The sequence below is a fragment of the Glandiceps talaboti genome, chromosome 9 (assembly GCF_964340395.1).
Source record: "Glandiceps talaboti chromosome 9, keGlaTala1.1, whole genome shotgun sequence".
Classification (NCBI taxonomy): Eukaryota; Metazoa; Hemichordata; class Enteropneusta; family Spengelidae; genus Glandiceps; species Glandiceps talaboti.
Genome location: NC_135557.1, coordinates 12,372,113 through 12,398,406, shown reverse-complemented (window position 1 = coordinate 12,398,406; position 26,294 = coordinate 12,372,113). Strand labels below are relative to the sequence as shown.

The 26,294-nt window shown below is 37.4% G+C and overlaps 1 protein-coding gene across 1 annotated transcript; it reads left to right on the top strand.

The window, feature by feature from the left end:
* The first annotated feature begins 8,361 nt into the window (after window positions 1-8,361).
* Window positions 8,362-25,664, top strand: LOC144439816 (uncharacterized). The gene is made up of 11 exons (XM_078129049.1): window positions 8,362-8,443; window positions 9,069-9,302; window positions 10,225-10,359; window positions 18,507-18,767; window positions 20,001-20,237; window positions 21,179-21,235; window positions 21,997-22,059; window positions 22,744-22,812; window positions 23,477-23,542; window positions 24,610-24,846; window positions 25,378-25,664. Exons 1-11 carry the CDS (start codon window positions 8,362-8,364, stop codon window positions 25,662-25,664), a joined length of 1,728 nt encoding a protein of 575 aa, XP_077985175.1.
* The last annotated feature ends 630 nt before the right edge of the window (window positions 25,665-26,294 follow it).

Genomic DNA, 26,294 nt, shown 5'->3' with positions numbered 1-26,294 from the left:
TGTATGTATGTATGTATGTATGTATGTATGTATGTATGTATGTATGTATGTATGTATGTATGCATTTATGGATGTATGTATATATGTATGTATGTATGTATGTATGTATGTATGTAATACATGTATGTATGTATGTATGTATGTATGTATGTATGCATGCATGTATGTATGTATGTATGTATGTATGTGTGTATGTATGTATGCATGCATGTATGTATGTACGTATGTAATATGTATGTGTGTATGTATGTATGTATGCATGCATGTATGTATGTACGTATGTAATATGTATGTATGTATGTATGTATGTATGTATGTATGTATGTATGCATGCATGTATGTATGCATGCATGTATGTATGCATGTATGTATGTATGTATGTATGTATGTGTGTGTATGTATATGTGTGTGTGTATGTATGTATGTATGTATGTATGTATGTGTGTGTGTGTGTATGGATGGATGGATGGATCGGATGGATGGATGGATGGATGGATGGATATGGAACGTCTTCTAGACGAAGTTCTGAACAAATATAGATACGTAAACAATTACTTAGCGTGTAGTCTTACCTCATCACTAAACGTTTAAGATTATTGTATTGAAGACAAGAAGGTCAGCTTTAATGATATTTGAACTGGTCATAAGGTCACATCGATAATCGATTGTACGCTATTGTACGCATGTCTACAATCAAAATATGTTAAAGTTCAATGGTTGTCGTGTATGCATATCTGGATGGCATGTTTTGTGTTATTTGTTGACAAACACGATGCGCACGCGTCGCCTCGCTTTTAGCCCCAATTTCCGTCCACCAACTTAATTCAGCTAAGGAGCCTCAAGTAATTACAAGCGGGGATGTCCAGCAAAATCAAGCCAGTATGTGACATAAATTGTGACCCTCAATCGTGCTAAAAAGTGACACTGCATTAGAGCTCAATATTAGTAGTCAGGAGGTCCTGGGTTCGACTCTCTAGAAACAGGGGATTTTTCTGTAGTACCGTGACGCGATTCTACCGCATTGGTAGTTTTAAAAGGCATTTGTTGTTTCCTACACAGTGAGTTTGTGTTTGTATTAAATCAATACCTGTGTTTGGATCTAATTGGCTTTGAGCTGAAGGTCGGAACTCCCAAAGACTAGATGTACGCACAACTGACAACCTCCTCTGGACAGAGTCAACATCTCCACTAGATCACATTATGTCCAATAACTTGCCACGCTGTTCCCCCTTTACTATTGTAAGATCCACTCCTCTCCTCACGCCACAACTAACATTTAATTTTAATTTACTGCATCTCACTGATATGTTACGATGTAATTACTTTACAATGGTGGCAGTAAGATTTGTAACCGGTGGCAGCAGTGGGGTCATGCAGTGGGATCATGCCAAAATCACAAAATAATGCAGTTATTAGATAACAAAATGAGTGAAAGTAAAACGTGACCCTCCCCTAAATTCAATTTTTCTAAAATATGACCCTTCCCTGATAACCGATTTGCAAAACGTGAACCCCCCCCCCCACACACACATACATACATACATACATACATACATACATACATACATACATACATACACATACACATCCCCCCCTTGTTATTACCGAACGCTCCCTTATTTGCTGAGCGCCGCTATTTACTTTGGGATGCGGGATGGGGGAAATGTTTCGTACATCTGCTCAAACATTTTGTTTGAGCGTAATTAGTTATAGTCACTGGCCAGTTTTCAGTATTGATGGATCTAAAGGTGCGCATGTGTGAATTGGACAACATATTTTCGTAACTTGATGCAAACCAGCTCCTTGTTGCATAAGTTCGCTTCATCCGCCTACGTTATTGCATTTTCAATTTATACTTGATTAAAGGGTGCACCGCAAAGCTATTGTCGGTGAGAAGAATTTGGGGCTTTACCAAGGAGGGTTTGTCACCTGTAATGTCAGTTCAGTGTGGTGGTCAAAGTCCCACTGATTCTGTCACGAGGACTACCAGCATAAAGCAACGGTCACCAAACGAGAAGTGGCGAACGAAAACTGGCAAAACATCCTTTCCTTAACCAGCAAGTAAATGTTATAACTCCCACTCCTTCGCCCGTCCCCTAATGGCCTATTACACATTCGTACACCATGCTAGTCATAAGAGAACTCCACTTTGCATTTGAACTTTTGTTGACTCATGGTCAGTGGAGAAATTCTAACGTCGATGGTTTACTACACCTAAAGTCGGGGTGAATAGTTTTGTGAAATTTGCAATATGACGTCACAGCCTATTACAAAACAGTTGCCTCACTATAACTTTTGCTGGGTGTCGATTGGGAATGTCAGTGTCACGAGACCGTAGTGAAGGACACCCACCATGAAGTCACTTGTTATCAGTTTATTCCTCGTTTGCCTTCATCGGGGTAAGTGGTATACTTAGTGTGTTTCACTTTGTTTCACCTCTGTGACGCTATGTAGAAGCATTATGAGGGGTACATCTTACAGAAAATTTACTGTCTGGCGAAAGTGTGGTTTGCGTAAGGGTTTCGCTTCGCGAAGGACGAGAAAGTAACATACATATCCGACAGGTTACCTGGTTAAATTACGTAACAATCAATTTTCGCATAACTAGTCGGTGCCATTCCATCTAGTTTTCACATTCCCCTGTTTAATCAATACATGTACTTGATAGTCAGTTATTCTCAAGGCCATGTACGCGTGGTCACCATACATGTTGTGTATTGAATGTTTCTTTAATTACATCCAATTGAGGATGTATCGGGTGTAGTTTGATTTGCGAGTACACAATCGATACATTTACTCGTCGACGTATAGTCGACACATCAGTGAACGTAGCTCTAGTTGAGGGGGGTGCTGAATGTTTTGAAAGGAGTATTGTGTAACGTATGCATGCAACCAGCCAAATGTTATCCCTTCCTGACATGTACAGCTTATAATGTCTGACTTCCACTAGAAAGTTCCGGATCAATATCTTATTCCTAGGGGCATGTTTTCTAATAGTCTGTAGTGTATAGGACAACTGGTATATTCTGGAACATTGATAACGTTTACAGGAGAAATAATGTTGCCTTGGTGTTCCACTCATTGGTGAAGATGTGTTTAGCACAAAGATAGAAATATTTCAACCCTAGACTAACAATAGCAGAGACTCAACACACACAGCAGCATGCTTTACCCAGTCACATTGAAAGCGGTAAAGCATTGCTATTCCTTTACAGTGCAGTATAAACAGGCTCTATTTGAAAAAAAAATTCACCCGGACTTGATAGTTTTAATGGTTTCAATTCGTTTTTTTCCCAATGATAATGGTAGTAGCTTCTCTACTTCTACGTTCCCACTATGTATGACGCCTCAGATTCTGTAATTCTTTATTTTGCATTTGAATTTGTCTGAGAGTGTGTGTGTGTGTGTGTGTGTGCGTGCGTGCGTGCGTGCGTGCGTGCGTGCGTGCGTGTGTGTGTGTGTGTGTGTGTGTGTGTGTGTGTGTGTGTGTGTGTGTGTTTGTAAAAGATACTATGTCCCATGAGGGAAGCACACAAGCTTCTTCAATCATTTCTTCTCTATTATGGGTTCAGAAAAAGCTGAAGTGAGATGTTGTCTGTAAATGTTTATTTGTCTCTTTGTGAAACTATGTGAACAATGTTCGACCAACTGTATCTCTTAGTCTCTAGCGATCGATCACAGTGTAATCTTTCAATCTCTGATATTTTTGCTGATAAGACCACGGCTGGCTAGTCACTACAAAGATAATATGACACACATACACTCACTCACTTCACCCAGACAGACAGTAAACAAACAACTCAGACATTTGATGTTAAATTGGCATCGAGAACCATAGACCCAACACAAGGGTCTATCCCCGAACACAACACAATACAACATAATTGCAACTTTGTTTTTCATACCAAATTAGATGTCCCACAGTGTCGATATCCTGAACACTCACCACTGGTGAAATGTACGCTAATCAAACATCAGGGAGTACCAGTGAAAAATTACACAATACAAATTAGAGAAACATGCTGCTAGTAGGTAGTATGAGCACAGCTTGAGACAGAATAAGAGGTGCAGTTGGTCGAACATTGCTGTATAGACATTCTCCAACGTCTGTGGCACAGCGAAACCTTGATTTGACTGTCGGTGAGACAATCGCGGTTCCTCTATACACATTATGTTACGCCACGAACAAAGAATTGTTTCTGGTCAGCGCGCACATCACTTAAATACCCGTGCGTTGGTGTTTTTCTGTGTGTGTTTGTCCAGCCCATGCCTCCCTGAGACAACTACAGAGCCAACACGATCATGAACGAGCATATGACATATACCCCACATACACACTACAATGTGTATCGCCTCGATAATAACGATGGTAGTCGAAACCAAATTTTAAACACTTTACACCCTAAGCGATTCCCGGTAATACCGTAGTACAAGTACAGCAAGATCGAAGACGGTATGTCGTTAGTTTCCGCTCAGACGACTAAGAGTTAGTAGTACATCCATCTATTTTTCGGAGAGTTTCAGCCTTTGTATGATAATGCATATTTGAATGCAAACATGCATATCCCGATGCCCATCGCTAAGCCCTTCTCCGACGTTCTCCTGTTCGACTAATTTTAGCCAGGAAGATGGGAGACGAGTCCACTACCAACCTTGCTATCCACTTGCCAACGTCCACCGACCCTACCACACATACCTATCAAATACTAACAATTTAGGTTTTAATGAGACGCCAAATTCATCAGTAACTCCTCGTCTAAGGCACGTAAATGGGTGTAGTTATGTCATGGGATCATGCATGGCAGAATGAGCTTGATATCCATAGTACATGTATATGCATATAGCATTCACTGATTCAGGACCAGATATTGTAATCAGGGTGGAAACGACAAAGTACCTCTCGTCTAAAATTTGGTGCAAATGTAGAGGATAAAAATGTAGGGTTTCACTTTCTGAATTACAAATTCTACATTCCTCAACTTTTGCAAGAAAAAGAATTTGCATTGCTTCTGCATATGGAAAAAATAATTTGATGCAGGACTGACAACAGAAAACAAATTGCTGTCACAGTGATGAGAAAAACATTTGCTGCCATACCCCCCCCCCTGAAATCAAATGGTTCTCCCCTTAGTGGTGTGTTGATACACAAGATTTAACAATAGCTATGAGTTCATTAACCCTTGTGAGCCAACACACTGAGAATTGAGATGTTGATCATTTGCAGCACTTTCAATCTCTCTAGAGACCTAATTAAGACGGAGGGTAGAACAAGAGTGGTTTATTCCTCTCAAATTAGCATTTTATTAGCATATTGTTTGAAAAGAATACTCACTGAGGTTGGTATATTCATGGCCGAGAAGAGATTGAATCACTAAAGGATATAGTTCCGAACAGCTTAACAGTTGCAACAGAACCAATAATGAAAAGCAACCCAGTTTTAGGGGCGAGGTCAGTAATTCAATGTAGGATAAAAAAAAATTCTTTTACTTTGGGGTAGGGGGTGGTGGGGTTGAGCTAATTTAGCTCTCAACCTACAACCAGATTTAAACTGAATGCCTTCCGTAAGAGTATAGTCTTGCAATTTCATGATTTATGCAAGGAATTTAGCTCTATATCTGTGATTTTTTCAAGTCCCAATGAAAGTTAGCCATCAAAAATGTTGTTCAAATGCCCGCCTCCTATTCTCAGCACAGGAAAGCTTGCCATCCTCGACTTCACTCGGCTTTCGTGATCCCCTACATACCCGGGATATGCACACCCGTTTCCACAGCAAATAACCAACGAAATACAAACCCACATAACATTGCTATAATTACGCATGAGAAAGATTAGATACTTCATGGTAAGCATCGTAACAGTTTAACAACTTTAATTAATACAATAAAGTGATACAGTATTATTGCCCTACTTCGTCACTGGGTAAAGTGTATACATTGATATTTCGACCGACAGACATGCCATCTGCTCCAAGTTTCACACTCCTTTAATCACTATAATTGTCAAGATTTTGTGAGTGGTGCCCCTCACTGTACACTAATTATATAGAGGTCAATATATAGGTCACCAGTATTCTTTTTGATACATTGTTGCGAAATTTTGTTCATTGGCTAGACTTGGTCTATTTTCCATATTTTGACCACACTCATTTCGGTATAAAAGTGTAGATTATTAGACTTGATACATGTGTGAGTGTATTTATTTGAGATACCTAGCTAGATAAACGATTACAACCACTTTCTTTTCGGTGGCCACCACATCCAATTACCGAAATATGCCAATAAATTATTAAGACTAAAAGCTAAATCGATAATATTTTCAGGACAAATACGCTTTGGTATCGCAAATGTATGTACAAAGGTATAATGAATTTGAAGTGTGCACTCTTGAGATATAGCCTAATTACCGAAAACCATTAATTATGTAAACTGCTCATTAATATTCATGGGATGTTTACTAAAACCTAATCAGTTCTTGCCATTACCCTACGGAACATGTCTACAAAATTTCGTTTGAATTGAGCCAATAATTTTTTAGAAAATGGTGACACACACACACACACACACACACACACACACACACACACACACACACACACACAGACTTTTCAACCCCTAATACAAAACAGTCCTTACGGAAAGGAAAAACGATTTTAACCTTTAATCAGGATCTGTTTTGTATCCCACATACAAATATTTCTAAAAAATGTCAAATTGAGAAGAAATTGATGAATTTTAGCTATAGTAAATGCATGGCAATAAAATATAGTGAAATTAAAAGAACTATTTTTCTTCGCTACATAATTGCTTTGTATTAACAGCACTACATACTCCTCTATACTGATTTGAAATGGATCGTGCTATCTTAAACATGTCAAAAAAGTTTGAATGATGGGAGGGGGGATAACCATCTCCCGGACCCATCCACCGCCTAATCGGTCGCCCCGTTCCCTCGTTGTATTAGGTTCCGTATAGTTGTATCATTTCACCAGGCCTGCTGATTCTAACATTGTCTACACCCCCCGGAAGAAGACACATTCAAGAGACAATGACTAAAATACTGTATCATATCATAATCACTTATCTGTGTCATAAGGTAGTGAGACACTGACTACCTATATCCTCTACCTATATCTTTGCTATGAGTACAAAGAGTCAACTTCTACACTGGTAAACCAGAATGCATTTTCATCAGCTTTCCAGTTATAATATATAAACGTAAACTCCAATTTATTTTCTTCGTAATTCGTAAATTGTGGAGTTTTTTCACCATGAATGTCACAATTTAAATTGTATCTTCGTAATTTGTAATGGGGCACTCATTTTTTTCTGCAAATTGTACTGGGTAACCCCCTTCCCACCCTCATGGACGTCTGTCTCATATTCGCCACATTTACACAGGTTTTGAAAAGATGGTCCCACGTGGAACGGTGTTGTCAAATGAGATCGTTCGAATAGCGTTTCTGTTTGATTTCTCGATGTTTAGAACATAGTTAATGTTCACACATTAAATAAAATGAATGAATGAATGAATGAATGAATGAATGAATGAATGAATGAATGAATGAAGTTTATTTCACCAGATAACAAAAATATGCTACACTTTCAAAGAAACATACGATACAAATATACAAAATTAATACAAAAGAAATGCAACCTTTTACATTTCAGCCAAATGTGAAGAATGCTATCACGAGCCCAATGGTAACGACTACCGAGGGACTGTGGCCTTTACTATCGACGGACATGTCTGTCAGAAGTGGACGTCCCAGTCGCCAAATCGACATTCATTTACCCCAGAGAATTATCCGTCTTCTGGTCTTGGTGCTCACAATTATTGCCGTAACCCTGGCAGCAAACAATCCAGACCATGGTGTTATGTCGTAACAGGCCAAGGAATTGACTTTTGCGATGTCGGCGAACCGGGAACTTGTGGTAAAAATACATTTATTATTTATTCCACAATTTTTACTTACACGGGAAAGAGAAGTAAAGTTCATACCGTTAAGACAACATTTGCTAGATTGGAGCAGAGGACTGTAATGGTATAAAGATACATAGGGTGGAACGTGACATGTATACGTATTTAATGTATTAAGTGCTAGGTACATGCTTTGAAACACACAAACGCACGCGCGCGCACAAACGCACGCACACGCGCGCGCACACACACACACACACGCACGCAAAGAAAGAAAGAAAGAAATAGAAACAAATACACATACATACATACATACATACATACATACATACATACATACATACACACATACACGCACGTACGTACATACAGACAGACAGACTGACACGTAAAATTGTATATATGTCAACACACGTACGTATATTTTATTTTTTGCTGACAGAAATGGTTTATACTGAAGTGATTTATACTGCACCACCCCAAGAGGAGACCACTCCACCACCCAAATTAAATTTACCAGAAAAGAGTAAGTCTTCATTTGCATCCTGCAAATCAATGAACAATCTCTTTGTGTCCGATCACTTCGATATACAGTTAGCCCACGGCAATAAGCCTTTCCAAAATTTGCCATGGCGGCGCTCTACTTCCTGTCTGTGTTACCTTAGGGGTATACATGTATGGTATATGTTACTCGGTTAATCTTAGAGCACTGCTGCTTTCCTCGATATCTGAACAATACGAAAAACATCCCCGATTTACACTTCTATATAGACTAACAAGGGACAAAGCCCTTTAAAAAACAGTACTGTGAGGTGATGATACCCCCAATTTGAACGAGGGCGCTGTGTTCTCTATTTCCTGTTCGCAGTTTGGAGTGGCCTATTGGTTACATATCCACATTGCAGTACAGTATGTGTTGGGATGCTACAATGGTGTTAACTTATTATTATTTTTGTCACTAAGTGCATGACATTTACAAAAATATGTCGTGCAGGGAAATATAGTTTCGGGTGAAGGTTTAGCAAGGTTTCCAATGTCCGCAAAGTTGTAAAATTCCTGGTAACAGGGCATCCAGAAAATAATCTTGCCAATGTTTGGAATATGTTGAATATTCCGTTTGATTAATGTGCCATACCTCGTTCTCAAATCAGGTGCACAAGAAACATCTGTCCTCTTCAACATCGCATACGAAGGCATAGCAACTCAGAGCTCTACTGAAGCATATTATCCGGCCGACCTAGCCGTTGATTTTAATAAAAACAGCAACTTTGCTGGAAACTCTTGCAGCAAAACAAAGAGGGAATATGAACCATGGTGGAAACTTGAATTGAAGCATGGACACGAGATATACCAAGTAGTGGTAACTAACAGATATGACTGCTGTTGTAAGTACTTCCTTATAGATGTAAACGGATGTGACGTAATTGTTAGCTTTTGAAAGCGAATCTTAGATCTCTGAGAATGGATATGATATTTGTCATATCATCTAATAATGATTGGCATTCGGAGCCAAAGAATTGAAATTTAATTTATCATTAACACATCGGCTGTTTCTTTTGCTTGTTTGTTTGTTTGTTTGTTTGTTTGTTTGTTTGGTTGCTTGCTTGCTTGCTTGCTTGCTTGCTTGCTTGCTTGCTTGCTTGTTTGGGGTGGGAGTGTTCTGACATTATTTAAGAACATTTGTAACTTTGGATAAGGTCTCTGATATTCCCGACTTATACTAGTAACGTAAGACCATGGAAGTATCACCTTAGGAAACTCATATTGTCCTGGACTGATCATGAATGAAGAAAAATAACGGGGAACAATATGAATCAGGTTGGATTCAATTGGTTGGAAGCCAATCATTTTATTTATAAAAGATACCTGTTGTTGGAGTAATTTTTTAAACATACTCCAAGAAGTACCTCTTAAAATCAAATAATAGATGCCATCTTTTCATTATTTTTCAAAAATATTTTTCATCACACATCATAAGTTCTGTATCATGGTCATATTTTCCATTATTATTTGTAAGTTATTCTTGCTGTATTTGTATATATTGTCTAATTTTCTTCATCGAGTTAGGTCAAACTCGATTTGTTGTTTTGTCAACTATGTTTGTCCTCATTTCCACGTCTGCTCATTGTTGTTCACTCATTTTTGTAATAGTTTCAGCTGTATCTAGTGGAAATAAAGTATTAAATATTGATAACTTGTCGATTTAAAGGAGAAGTCAAAGTGATTGGTAATAAAGATAATAGATATACATTATTCGCTCTTATTGTCTGTTCGTACTTTTTATTATTGTGTATCTTTTACTTACAGCATGGAGAATTAAATTTGCTGAAGTTCGTGTTGGATACAGCAAGAACTTTCGACGAAACGCCGTATGCGGAAAGAAAGTTTTAAAAACAAAGTGGCGTGCTGAGACCATCGTCTTCGATTGCTTACTTGGCTCAGGTAAACCATTGTGGGGAAAATACATCAGTATTGAACTCATCGACTACGTCAAACCTTTGACTCTATGTGAGGTGGAGGTCATGACGAAGGTGTCCGAAGATTGGGCAGAGATAAGCAAAGACAGTAGTCTCGCGAAAATATGGATGAACAATTTCTGAAATTATTTTCCTTTCATACCCAAAATATGCAAATTGCATATGAATCAGGTTGAATTGAAATATGAGTTATTATATTACTGTACAACCATTACTATAATGTTTGGTACATTGCAAGCGTTGTCAATAGGGAACTTGCAATCCAGACTGAGCATGCTCAGACGCAAAGGACTATGGGATTATCTGTGGTTATCGTAATACCTAATCTGGAGCTACTGATAAAATAAACCTCCCTCAATGGTCAGGAATTGATTATTTGTGGTTACAAACAACGTATCAATATTGTTTACAATGCTAATTGATTGGTCTTTATTATCACATTTCCCATGATGCAACATTCAACATGGCGGGTTTGCAAGTTTCCTATTGGTAAGAGTGAGTTTTGATATTAAAATCATTTATATATATGTGTGTGTTTTATACTCAGCAGTGTGATTAACAATTATTTTATTTTTATCTTAAATATATATGATTATGTAAGGCCAAAAAAAAAAAAATCTGGTTCTGGTCAGGGTAAACTTTCTAAAGTGGTGCGACGACGCGCGTTTTTTTTTTTTTCCTATTTTTTTTTTTTTTTTTTTTTTGCAAATTAGTAAATACACATTTTTGACACTTTACATTCTCTCGGAAGATGTCATACAACTCTGGAAGTTGGCACTGTTGTATGGCAAGTTTTGTACGATGCGGATCAATCATCCATCAGGGCATCACTAGTCACATTTACAAATTTATCTTATCGCCCAGTGATTTGCAGTTATAATCCCATCCAAGATAATAATGAGTCTTGCCTTGCAACCACTGTATAATGTCATTGTGCAACCTGTAACGTTAAATAACGAGAAATAGGTCTGTCCAACGGACGTAGAGGAGGCAGTGTTTTCTTTCGAGCACCGTCCATCATCAGTCTGATACGCAGTCTGTATACGCTACGATGCGCGATGTTCGACACGTCTTTCCATCTCATCGCAGATGGAAAGACGTGTCGAACATCGTAGCGCATACATCCAGAGCTAACTGCTTACGCTACAGGAAAATCTTTGTATTCAGAAGGCAGAACGAAACGATCACCAGAACTAAGAACACCTCGAAAGTCAGCTGAATTGATATCAACATTTCGATTGCTCACGACGTACTCTCAATTCAGACATTTTCGAAACATGTCAGCGGTTTACCACCTAGCACAGTGAACACACTATTTCCCGTGATTCCCATCAACCACGCTCATCGTACATATTACGTATACATATCGTACGGGGGGTTATGGGTATGCAGCAGTACTGGAAGAAAAGGGTACCCGTTACCAAATAGAAGTGCGCCATCACACGAGCTAAATTTTTCCGCTAGCCTTGCATACAGTGTTGATCGACGGGGAATTGTAAATAAGGAACGGGAAAGCAAAAATTATCGGAAAAAAAAGGATCGACGCGGGGGTATTCAGGGCACGCGCGCGCTGACCAGAACCAGACATATTTTTTTTTTTGGCCTAACAAATGGAAAGAATTTATAAAACATATTGCTTAAAGGAAACAAAGCCAATGAAGTTGGAAGATGAGTGAGAAATGGGTATTTATTTTCGATTTTTACATTGTAAATGTTTTTCTTAACCACCAAAGTTTGTAATAGAGAACTTGCAATCCAGACTGAGCATGCTCAGATGCAAAGGAATATGGGATTATCTGTGGTTATCGTTATCTGGAGTTACCGATGAAATAAACCTCCCACACTGGTCAGGCTAAATATGAATTGATCATTCGTGGTTATAAACAATGTAACATTCTTGTTTGATGAATATTTATTATCTTATTTCCCATGATGCAACATTCAACATGACGGGTTTGCAAGTTCCCTATTGTGACACATGTGATAACCAAAATAACTACAAATTGTGTTAACAAATTTATTGTGCATACAGGAAGTGATTTGTAATATTTAGTTGTATGCCATGTATTGAGTTATAAGGACTGACTTTGTCTTTGCCTTGGCTGCAGAGTTTCTAACGTTTTTTCCACAATTTAGTAAATTTATTTAATCAATAAAATATGTTATGAATACCAATTTCCCTTTCATCTGGCCACTTTAATGTGAATTATCATCAAATTTCTTTCAGAGATAGGGGGACTTTTTAGGAACCATGGCCTTACAATGAACTATCTCTGATTTGCATAAATCCAGACGTTTGCTCAACTCCCTACTTCCTTACCACCACTACCCCATTATTCAAGCCACCTTAATGATATAATGATAACGACGATTGTACGTGTACACTACGCAATACCAACAATGACTTCTCAGAAGTACGTAGTTATCGGCAATAGCTTTATTGGCACAACTGAACTGATAAGGTTCGGTAGTGCTATAGGCATGGTAAAATGTCTGTCTGTCTGTCTGTCTGTCTGTCTGTCTATCTATAGATGTGTGTGTGTGTGTGTGTGTGTGTGTGTGTGTGTGTGTGTGTGTGTGTGTGTGTGTGTGTGGACGTGTGTGTAAAAACCGCTAGACTAATTGGCATGATATTTTATGGGTATATTACCTTTTGGTGTCTAATTGGGAAATTGTTCAAATCAAAATTATCTTACCATGGTGTGTGATTTGGGTCAAAAATGTGATTTTTGGTAAAAAAAAAAAAAATACTCGGCAAATCGGTCTGAAATTAGGTGGGATTGTTGTTTGGGGGGTTTAGATTAAGAATTGATCATAACATGATGATCCCATCAGTGATATGCAAATTAGATCTAAAAATGTGTTGTTTTTGGTAAAAAAATATTTAATTCCAAAACCACTGACCAGATTAGGGTGAAATTTGGTTGCAAGGTTCTTCAGGGTATAAAAATTATTTATGACATGATGATCACGTCAGTGATATGCAAATTAGGAATAAAAATAATTCGTTTTGGTCATTAAGCTATAATTCCAAAATTATTGAGCTGATTGGGTTGAAATTTAATGGGAACCTTCTTAGTGCTGTTTAGAAAAAGAAGTTTTCATAACATGATAATCCCATCAATGATATGCAAGTCAGGTCTAAAAATGTGTCTTTTTTGGTCAAAAATCTACAATCCCCAAACTACTGAGCAGATAAGGCTGAAATGTAATGAGGGGATGCGTCTGGGGATGTGTAGATGAAGTTGTATTCACACCGTGATGATCTCATTAGCATATTAGGTTACAAAATCTCAATTTTGGTTTTAGAAAATGAAACTGCATGGTGAATGGGGTTGAAACTTGTTGGGGATGTTTCTGGAATCGTTTCGACATAATTGGCCCTCGCAACCACGCCCCTAGCAACAGTGAAATAATGATGCATATTACAAAGGTAACAACAGGGATGAGAAGGTAAGATAATAAAGATTCAAAACATGTATGCAAATATGCCTAGCAACAGGAACACGCCATTAGCAATACCTAAATGGTTTATATTGCAAAGATGAAAACTGGGAAGGGTGGGCAAGTTAATAAAGATTCCAAAAATGTATGCAAATATCCGTATCAACAAGACCATGCCCATAGCAACAGACAAATACAGTTGTGCTACGACGTCATTGGCACTATTTTCTTTAATTTGCCTTGCAAAACGTCACAAAGCGAGAGCCATGCATAGATTATACCAATGAACCACTTTGAAAAGTCTAACTTTAACAGTCTATAATTAGAAGAGAACATAACGATGGAGTGGCTAGCTATTGCATACCTTCTACTTGGCTTTCACCATGGTAGGTTTTTCATTTCTGTATCTTTTTAGCACATAACAACAATAATAATAATAATATAGGTCTTATTCGTACTTTCCTGTTTGGGTTTTAATTTATTATGTTTCGAGGATGTAGTCGAACCGTTAGAGTGGTCGGCTCGGAATCTGCAAGTCACCGGTGCTCCTGACCCGTCGCCATTTGTTTCTTATAATAGTAGCTTATAAGTCCTTATTGAGCAAGATTTGGACCAACACTGTGGCCGAGTCAATCCAGCTACATGAAGTGGAGATATTATTGGATAGGGATAAACATTAATCCTACGACTGAAGAGAGAAGACATTCACCATGGGAGTTGAAGAAGTTAAAGTAACCACTATAGAATTACGTCAGATGTAATGATAAGTGTAGGTATGCACTTAGAGCTCCGCTTTGCAGTGAATAGCCGCATTATTACACAACTCATAATACCAATTTAAGCGATTTCTCTGCTTGCCACAATGTCGTTTATAGAATCCATAATCAAGTATACTTTGCTTAAATTATCAGCCCAGGTACGTGGCGCCTCTCACTGTACTAAAGCTGTAAACATTGTATTACCAGTACAAAGCAAAAGTTAGTCACAAAACTACTATAGTGAGTAAACATGTGGATGTCATTGAACTCATTGTCATTGAACTGTAGTCACTTTGTTGTTTGTTAGCTGACACATTTACAAATTGACTACTGTTGGAACGGTCATATGCTAGTTTTATAATTGACCAAGTGTTATTTTACACTTGATGTGGATGCTATGAATGATTGTGGCTGGGCAAAACTGGGTGCTAAGAGTGGTAGACACTCGCATTACCATTAGCATTGATCAGAAAACATCAAGTGAGATTAAATATAGAAGTATCCACCCATTTATTTCAAAATTGTACTTGCTCAAATTTATTTGCGACCATGCTATACATTCACAAGTTTCTAGATCCCACATTTCATATTCCGTTATTTCTTCAAACCTAGAGTTGCAAAAGTAACTCCAAAATAGTTATTTTCAACAATGTTTTGCTTTCTCAAAAATCTGTGCTTTATGTAAATCGCGGTGTAAACGTTGATGGATGGCTAGGCCAGTAGGTCTGTAAATTATGTATGGTTTTATAAGCAATGGATGTGTAGAAATGTATTCGTCGAACGTGACAAAATAACATGAGAGGAATTCAAAAATCGCCGAAATTCAGTAATTACTAAATCGCACTGCTATGTCTTAGGCTAAATCTTAGCTTTAAATATCAGAAGGCAATAACAAGTTTAGCCTTCTTTTATTTTTATTATTTTTTTTTAAAATTTCGTGCTGGGATTTGCTCCCAGCGATTATTCATGTTATGCAGACATATACACACAAACTCACACAACACTACAGAGATCTGGGACTATGTGACAGGCTAGGGCTATGTTGCACGCTCCATATCACGTTGTTATCACGTTATCAATGCTTTCCCAGACAGTCCACAGACTTATATTCCGGAGTCACCCAGGCTCGGCAAACATAGCACAAGCGGTCTCTGTGTGAGCATGGAAGTAGTAGTGAGAATACATCCATTGTGTGATTAATCGTCCCCGACTTTTCGAGTCGTTACTCCAGAAGTCCCCCCAAATTCCCACTCGTCTTGTGAGTGAGACACGGCTGAGTGATAAAGCATACCAATCGAGTCTGTAGAACACTCACCCTGGGTTTGGGTCGGTCACAGAAAAATCCCCTATTTCCAGTGGGATTCGAACCCGTGACCCCTCAACTCATCCTGTGAGCTAACCACCACGCTACAGGGATCCGGTTACAAGATTAGTCTTTGGAGAGATTCCCCACATACTGAAACGCACCAATTATGCCGAGTTTGTTATGCAATTCACTTGGGACTATGCAATAATCCACTTGGGAAACTTAACCTTTCTTTCATAGTTTATTTTGAATATGAAAAGAGCTTCACGCAGTTGAAAATTCCCCTCCACAGTCACTTCGAATGTGTTAGTAAAGATGCCATTCATAGATGTCCCTGGTATAACATATTTGCGTAATTGGCCATTCAGAATATTCGTTACATTATCATCAGTGGCTGCAAGAGGACATTTTTAATTCTTACATCGACATCAGGACTACACAACGACTACACGTTAGTCGGCAGCAAGAATTCCCAACAACTGACGAAAAACATATGTCAGCTGAGGTTATTGACAATGAAGCATGCGATAAAAGCCAATCATACATAGTTATAAAATCCTGTCTAAATAACACCGATCCTTTGTTTCAGAAGTAGTCTCTATTTTTACTTCGAAATCCTCAAGTGACTTGTTTACATTACACAACACTACATTATTGTTCGATTTAGGGAAAACAAAGTACGTTCCAATATTTGTGGGAGGAAATCTTCCCCTTTTTGAGCAAACATTGGACTTCGTCTAACGTTATAAATCTCATTATCTCAGTTTAATTAGAAATTGTTCAATGTCTCCAGAGGGCTTTTAAAGCTGCTTAGGTGCTGTAACCGCCTACAGTTAGCATAGTTAGGACCTTGTATTATTACCACCATTGTTTTGATTAATAGGACCTTATACAATTACCACCATTGTTCTAATCATTAGGGCCTTGTATAATGAAGACATTGTTTCATAATTACCCTTTTGCCATAATCTAAATAAATTTCAATTCAATTCAATTCAATTCAATTCAATTTAATTCAGTTCAAATAGCTAAACACACCTTACGTAATCTATGCGCCTTAGGCGAAAGGAGTACCTATTGAGAAATGAAACACTCGATCGAGTCAGTGCATCACAGATAGTTTGCCACTTTCCTTTCAATGTAAATGGCGAGATTTACAGTCTTCACAATGCACAGTTTGGCAAAATCAAGGCAGGCATTGTCCATTCAATGGTTCCTATCCTTTACAACTGTTTTGACTTTTAATTGGATCAGAACAAAAGGTTTCCTAAGTCTCTGGTGATCTGCACAGATGAATAGATAGAGGTTAAACACCAAACCCCATAACACCAATACACCAATATACCAATATACAATTACACTAATACGCCATAGACGTTGGATCCATGGGGTTGCTTGGTTCAATGTATCCATTGTGTAATTATGCATGGATTGAAGTTTTACAAGCTGAGTTCATATACTTTTTATTCAAGTGAAATACTTACAAAAAACTTCGTACTATTTCATTCTACTGTTTGTACTTTTAGTGTTCCAGAAAAAAAAATTACACCCCAAAACATATCAACTCAGCTTGTGCCAGTTTTCATAAAGATGGATGCTGCCACATAACAACATTTGACGAATTGAAAATGGAACGATAACGGAACATGGGCTTCAAGTGGTGAAACAAGAATGTTAGTGTGGGCAGCATGTGGCAACAGTACACGTCCATTTCCAAAGTCAGACAGTCACACTAAGCTACTATCTAAGCAACAATAATCCCATATTTTAGTAAAGGTGACAATGTGAGATTTATATAGACGTGTAGTCCAAGTATTGTATAATTTGTACCCCTGGCAGGGACCTATAACGGCACGACGGTCCAGTATATTTTCTCATTTCCCTGTTCAGCATACAGTTCACAACAGTCTCTATAAGCGCAAAGGGTTAAATCCTTCACATACTATCTTGTATACTGCATGTCCTGTTCCTACAGCAGCTGTGATCACTAGCCACTATATATAGTGATTCAAATATACTGAATCATGCCCGATGACTTTACCCATTCAAATTACATCGGCTAGGCTCTTCCGATAACATGCATTTTCAGAGCCGTTCACACACATTGAAAAAAAACATCAGCCCACCATACCTCCACAGTTACTGGATCACTGGAATTGTCACATCAACCACAAAACAATTCTATGAGCTGCATATCCTAGTTGAGTTTGTAGTAGGGCTAACTGACATTTCAGAATGGTTCGGGTGTTGATGGTTGGGTGGGTTGATGGGTGTACGGATATGCATGTATGTATGCATGCATGCATGGATGCATGTATGTATGTATGTATGTATGTATGTATGTATGTATGTATACGTATTCATGTGTGTGTATGTATGTATGTATGTATGTATGTATATGTATGTATGTATGTATGTATGTATGTATGTGTGTGTGTGTGTATGTATGTATGTATTTTTATGTGATTTAATAGTGTATCTACACGGATTTATATCAAATAGTGTGTGTAATCATTTACGTGGATATGACAATCTGGTTACGATTGCCCTTGTATTTATCTTTCTATCTTATGTTGACTGTCATTTTTCATTCTTTTGATCTAGCTGTCCGTGGTGGCATAGTTGATATGCCTGAAGCATCTGGAGAACCTGACCCATGTGATTATATGACATGCAAATTTGGTGGTGTGTGTACGTTAAATATAGACGGTAGTGCCACGTGTTCATGTCCGATAATATGCCATTCCTTGTGGTCACCGATATGTGGATCCGACGGGGTGACGTATGGAAATACCTGTGAACTAGAAAGGGCAATGTGCAGAGAACAAACTAAAATATATATTGAACGGAAAGGTCGATGCATTGGTAAGGCAACTTTGTAATATTTTTGGTAACGGGGAGAATGGTTTATTCTTTATTCCCCAATATTTTTTTTTCGTTCAGCCAAGGAAAATACGAAGGACCGTCTTCGATTCGTAATGACAACCCTTAGGTCACGAGTAATTTCTGGCTGAAGTAAGAAAAATATTGGAGAGAATAACATATTATATCAGCGCCAGTAATATCACAGAAAAATCGGAAAAAGTAATGACAATTTTGAACATTTTGACTATATTTCGAACACAGCAGAACCAGTGACGTGGACGAGCGTTGTTGTGACACAGACGCGCGTTGTAGTGACGTAGAACGACTAGAGTATATATTCCATATTTTTTGTTAAACTTAGTTCGTGAATGGTCTATTTTTTATTGTACCAGTTTGTATTGCGATAGAGATTGATTGTCAACAATCAAAACGAGCGATTCCACAACTCTACCACGACACTTTTATTAAACATCGGTCAATTTTGATGAAATTACTTAAACACGCGCTGGATAAAAATAGGCACATATTCCATTAGTTAGAAATAATACTAATCTCAAATCAATCTCATGTGCAAGGTAAAAATGCTTCCACAAAGCACAAATCGGGTTCTGTCGTCGTCGAGCTTTTCCTCAATTATAGCATAGACCCTACATCTGGTGTAGGGTCTATGATTATAGTGAGAATCAATATATTATAGCGCCTACAACGGCAGATAAAATTCTTTCTTTTGTCTAAATCGAAAGGCCTTAATTCTGTAAATTTATTTTTGAAAACTAGTGACCTTTTTCTTTATTTTAGCGATATTACAACTGATATTGTTATAATAAACCGATAACTTATCAAAACTACCGATAATGATAAAATTAACCGGTAAATAAATGTAATAAAATCAAACGATAATGTATTAGTGTGTGTGTGTGTGTGTGTGTGTGTGCGCGCGCGCGCGTGCGTGCGTACATTACCATGCATAATTTAGTACTTGTCTTCACATATTATATTTACACTATGTTTACAAATTACTTCGTACAATAACAAAGTTTGCACACAATTTCTAGGTTTTTGTACTTAAAATAGTCAAAACTAGCGACTTGGTCTATGTTATATCACATCGTTTTCTTAAGTATAAAAGAAAAGTGAAGTTTTTTCATTGATTATTTTTTTTAAAACCTCTTTTAATTCCCATCCATATGACCACGTTAAGAAATGTTCATTGACCATTTCTTCTTTCACTAGTTGATAAAACTACAAAACAGAAGACGGAATGCGGAGAAGTGAGGTGTAGATACGGTGCTATGTGTGAAGTGACAAAAGAAGGAAACCCTGAGTGTGTATGCCCGGTAATCTGTTCATTTATCTATGCTCCTGTGTGTGGTACAGACGGTCAGACATACTCCAATGAATGCAGACTGTCTGCCACCGCCTGTGGACTTCAACAAGAGATAAAGGTAGAAAAGGTTGGCCCATGTGAAAGTAAGTGTACATACAACAACATACAACTCTCTCTCTCTCTCTCTCTCTCTCTCTCTCTCTCTCTCTCTCTCTCTCTCTCTCTCTCTCTCTCTCTCTCTCTCTCTCTCTCTCTCTCTCTCTCTCTCTCTCTCTCTCTCTCTCTCGGCAGCACCGTCAGAAGTTTATCATCACGTACATTTACCGTTGCGTCAGCCGAAAATTATGGTCTGGCAAAATGATTATATTTACAGCGGATCTCACGAAACCTGAAACAAAACGTTGTCAAACACGACAATAATTGCTAGATTTTATTGTCCAGCTAGACAAAATATTGTTTCAACTGTTCCACATTTTATTGTTAGGACAGGACAAGAATTGAATTTAAATTGTTACAATTTAGTCAACTGATCGATCGTCCAAAAAAATCAGAATGAACGTTCCAATTGTACCTGTCTGTTTGTTTGTTTTGTGTTGTTTGTTTGCTTGCTTGCTTGCTCGCCTGTTTGTTTGTTTGTTTGTTTGTGTGTGTGTATGTATATATATGTATGTATGTATGTATGTATGTATGTATGTATGTATGTATGTATGTATGTATGTATGTATACATGTATGTATGTATACATGTATGTATGTATGTATGTATGCATGTATGTATGTATGTATGCATGTATGGATGGATGGATGGATGGATGGATGGATGTTTGTATGTTTGTTTGTTTGTTTGTTCGTTTGTATCTTTGTTTGTTTTCGTGAACTGCTAAGTTCGTATTCAAATGCATGTACAGAAAGTAGCCTTTTTAGCGTGTTAATACACAGACCATGAGCAGTTATGTATTTGGAGAAAATAAACAGCGTCCACTACGACGAATCTTTTAGTCATGCGGGGAAGTTGATTACCTTATTATATACTCAGTATAAGTTTTGTGATATGAGTCACTTTAGATATTGTTTTTCCTTTATAGGTAAGTCAGTACCTGAAGCCGAACCAATACTGGAAATAATTTTACCACCAGGGGAAGGTAATTCATTATTTTAGCTAACACAACTTATGACTATTTTGTATATTCAAATAAAATTATCAACTTGAAAAAGAAGATTTATGGGAGATTACCTTATCACGTAGTTCATATTCAAATACAAATGAGTTCTCTGTATAGTCTTCACCGCACCGTGCCTACACAGACAGTCAGTCGTTTGCTTGGAGCAAGTGCAACAGCGCCCACTACGACGAATCTTTCTGTCGCGGGAAGACGCATGCGCTGTGTCGGTTTCTGTATCACACTGTACTACTAATACAACAAGTTGATGTTAGTACTTGAAGGGGTGAGTGCTATAAAGGCCTGTCTACAAAAATGATAATTTTGAAGAAGAAAAAGGCCAAAAACATATATTCGGCAGGAAGCTATGATTATTTAGGTCATATTAAATAACTTTTTTTCCCAATTATCCGTCTCCACCCATACCAGTTGTTCGTGAGATCGGAGAAAAAACTGGACTATCGGAAAATTTTGAGAAATATGTCAATTTTTTTTATAACAATAACAAAAACACAAATTCCACTTTGCTCTGAAACAACGTCAAATCAGGTTTATGCCGACATATCTTTCAGAATAAAAGATGACATTTTCTGAGTTCAAAAATCACACATAAAGCAAACTTGTAAAATCACAAAGAAATGGTATTGGACCCTTATGACACTCGCCTCTTATTGTTATTGTTATAGTAATATTAATATCAGTAACTTAAGATTTTCGTTCGTTCAATCATTTTTTAATTACAGCAGAGGTAGTCTATGCACCTAAAGCAAAGATGGAGAAGATGATATTACCACCACCAGAAGAAGGTAAATTATACACTGACACTTATATTATCACTCTGTGCCAGGTTGATATATTTATAGAGACACTTTTGAGGTAAACACCCCTCGATCTCAATTTTTTCTGAGGACAAATAATGTCACTTTTGTATCTTCCAATCAGTAGGAAAGATCAGATATTATTGGAGAACAATATTGTTAAAGAATTTGACGCAGGTAGATCGTTTGTAACGAAGACACATTTTGGCAGTTTGGGATATTTTAGACACAATGAACTCAAGGACAATGGGTTCTAAAACATTACAATTCAGTTCGTACTCAAATACAAATTTTCTTCGTTCTTTTATACATCGTATGATTTGATACCAATTGCATATGATTATACACACTAGTTTTATGCTAGGGGGTCTTAACAATTTTCCTATTCCAGTCTTACTCCCTAGCTTGCTTACAAATGTTTCTCATACAGTTAGTTACATCAAAGACATTTTCCTTCTTCAACCTGTCCGATGTACAGCAGGGTTGGTTGATTGATTGATTGATTGATTGATTGATTGATTGATTGATTGATTGATTGATTGATTGATTGATTGATTGATTGATTGATTGATTGATTGATTGATTGATTGATTGATTGATTGATTGATTGATTGATTGATTGATTGATTGTACAGTTGTACCATTTATTATCACTTCTTGCTATCTCTTCAGGGTACGCAGATCCAGAACCATTACCGGAGGAGATGAGTTATTCATCGGAATTCGATCTACTACCAGAGCGTGAGTTTATTTCCTATTTTCTTAATAATCGTCCGTTTAAGCATTAAAGGAAATCGACGAGGTCGGCTTAGGGAGGTGGTTTTTTTAGATGTCTCTATAGATTGCGCCTCCGTATAAAGATTGATGACTTGTTTTGTCACTTAACTTGGTTAAAAAAAATAAACATTCTCAGTTTTTAAATCAAGAAAAAATAGTCACCGTACACATTCATTTTTGATCAAAAGGGATATATACTCCAAAAGAGTCAAATATGGCGGCTGACATCCTCCACTGAAACTGTGTTAACTCTATTGGATGATTGTCAATTTTCTGGATACAAAAAAAATATATTATAAAACCCCAAATAATTTTCTTACTCTAATAGGACCAACAACTTTTCATATGCCAAATTTTAGAACGATTTTTAGGAACTCTAATTTTTCAGAGAAATTGATCTCTCAGGCACAATTAGATTGTACTGTAAGACATATCTCTATTTCATTGTAAAAGCCCATGATCGTGCAAGATGAAAATACAGTTCGATGACAGAGCTATAACAAAATTGGTCTCGAATAAAAGAACATCTCCATTTACCGTGCTTCCGAATCGACTGATTAGATACTACTAATGCCAAATCCTGGGATCAAATAATTGGCCTTTAATATATGTATCACATTGCTTACAGCTGACGTAAATGAAGTTGAATATGTAGTGGAGCAACCGAAGAATGAGTTGGTGCTGCCAGAATCAGGTAAACAGTTATTTTGTTACAAGCATTAATGTCATTAATGTATATCCTTCTTTTGACACATTCATAAAGCATAATTTACATATGATAAAGTTTGATTTTATATAGTGCCTATCTACAGTGTGCTTAAAAGCACGTAACAATTATTACACCAGGTACGGACCTATACTAGGACAACGGCCATTTATACGTCCTCAGTTTCGGGGGAGCATACAGTCCATTACAGTAAGTGCATAGGATTAAAGCATTGATATTGCAATCTCTATCCTACCAGGTCCCCTAATTATACAGCTGGGTTGACTGAGGCCCAATCGTGGTTCAAATCTTGCCCAAGGACTTTAGCCATTCAAATACAAGATAAGCGGTAGCCTCAAACTCCACATGCTACAGATGCTATAAGCCGACTACTATAACATGCCTATACTGTAACCACTGATCCCAAACGAGGTTATATTCATACATTACTCAGAAATATATATTATAATCCATGGGTTTATTTAACGATAATACTGTAATGTTAAGGTTGGTGTGGCTGCATCAACACCATACCACCAAACCGAAAGTAATAAAATAAATAACATTACATGAAGGTAAAACTTAACAAGTGATAAACCATACACTTTGCATCATGGTGTCAACTCATGCATTTATATACACAAACTGCTACAACAGCGCTTTGCAGGTTATTACTATACACTGACTCTGTTTGATACAACCACACAGAAACCAATAAGAAACTGTGCATTCCACATTTAGAGATAGCAAGATAGCAATTTCCTATGTCATGTAGTTTGGCTGCAATTGGCCAATCAAATGTATTGCAGCTAGATGCAGCAGACACGTGGACGCCATTGTTGTGATGGCTGCTTTTGATGTCTACATGTTGGCATGTGTAGTTCATTTCATTTGGGTAAATTGTAGCAAGAAACTGCATTCATTCAGTCTTGTTGTCTTAAAGTGTGGCATGTGCAGTTTCATATTGATTTATGTGAGATTGTATAAAAAGATAGCCTGCTGTGAACAGTAACTTGTCATGCGCTGTAACATCATTTCCATCTTCATTATTCCAGATTCAAAAGAAACTACTACTGTTCTGATCAATGTCGCCTTTGAAGGTGTAGCTACTCAAAGTTCAACGAAAAAACACCGTATCGCAAACCGTGCTACTGATTTGGACTGGAACAGCAACTTGCATGGTGGTTCTTGCAGTCAAACAAAGAAGGAGTTTGAACCGTGGTGGCTGATGGACTTGAGACATGGGCACATGATATATCAAATAGTGGTAACCAATAGATACGATACTGGCTGTGAGTCAACTAATATGAGTTTATTTTTTTTTTATAACTATCATCATAGGTGATGGTCTCTTCAATCTAACAAGCTGATGGAAATTGTTTTGGTCTTTTTTTTATTTGTTCATAAAGGATATCGCAAACTATAAGAACCATTCAGCATTTGCACGTAAATATTCCCGTTGTGGATAGTTTCAGGTTTTAGCGCATATTTCATTACTTAGTAAAGGGTATACATGGCTAAGTAAAATACCCCTGCACTGGGTGGGTGGATGGGTGGGTGGGTGGGTGGATGGATGAGTGGATAGATGGATTGATGAATAAATGAATGAATGAATGGATGAATGAATGAATGAATGAATGAATGAATGAATGAATGAATGAATGAATGAATGAATGAATGAATGAATGAATGAATGAATGAATGAATGAATGAATGAATGAATGAATGAATGAATGAATGAATGAATGAAAACATAAACTCCGAATTCGTCCTAATATTGTTGGTGTAACTAATCATATACATATTTTATGATTTGATTGCAGCCTGGCGGTTCAAGGGAGCTGAAGTTCGCATCGGTTATAATAAGGACTTTCGACAGAATGCCGTGTGTGGACATAAGGTAAATGGAAAAATGTCACGTGCCGAGACCATTATCTTTAATTGCTTACTTGAAACAGGCAAACCAATCAGAGGAAGATACATCAGTGTTCAGCTCGTAGGATTCAAGAAACCGTTGACTATATGTGAAGTGGAGATCATGACAAAGGTGACCGAAGAATTTGCTGAAGTAAGCAAAGATAGTCCTCTTACAAGAATATTTAAGTTCTGAGGGATATTTCTGTGGTATTACGTTGCTTACTTGACTTGAAATTGGAATATATTTCAATGCGTCAAAATAACCTTTATTGATATAGTAAACAACATTTATAGAAAGTGTAGTATGACGAGTTTTGATTCCATTATTTTTGGTCACTCTCACATATATACATGTACTATCGGGAAAAAACTCAAACAGTGTGCGTTTGCTTGCTCGTGGTGAACAGGAATGAGACAAATTTCATGCACAATCATAAAATGTAACAAGTGTCAGTTACTTATCAAATCATAAATACCACAGGGGCCAGGACCCCATAATTCTGGCTGTTGTTAGAATGCTATACGATTGAGGACGTCTAGATCTGCTAGTGTTACATCATAGCTTCCATAAATATATAACTGAACAAGCATCACGTGTAATCACATCATAGGCACTCGCTCTTAAAAGCTTGCTGTTACCAAACTTTGTCGGTGCCCTAGTGAAGTCTTTCCTTAGTTCACGTCTTCAAGCAAATGCACCGATGTTTTTTCGTGGGTTGTAGTTGTAGTTGTACGCTGGTTTGGACGATATGATTATTTTTGGTTGTGGTAACTCATGTATTCATAATATATATATAATATGTACTAGACACCTACTAGCTAG

Coding starts and splice junctions, on each gene's coding strand:
- LOC144439816 (XM_078129049.1), top strand. CDS start 8,362: ATGGTTTATACTGAAGTGATTTATACTGCACCACCCCAAGAGGAGACC. Junction 21,236..21,996: donor AATTTTACCACCAGGGGAAG/GTAATTCATTAT, acceptor TTTTAATTACAG/CAGAGGTAGTCTATGCACCT. Junction 24,847..25,377: donor CAATAGATACGATACTGGCT/GTGAGTCAACTA, acceptor ATTTGATTGCAG/CCTGGCGGTTCAAGGGAGCT.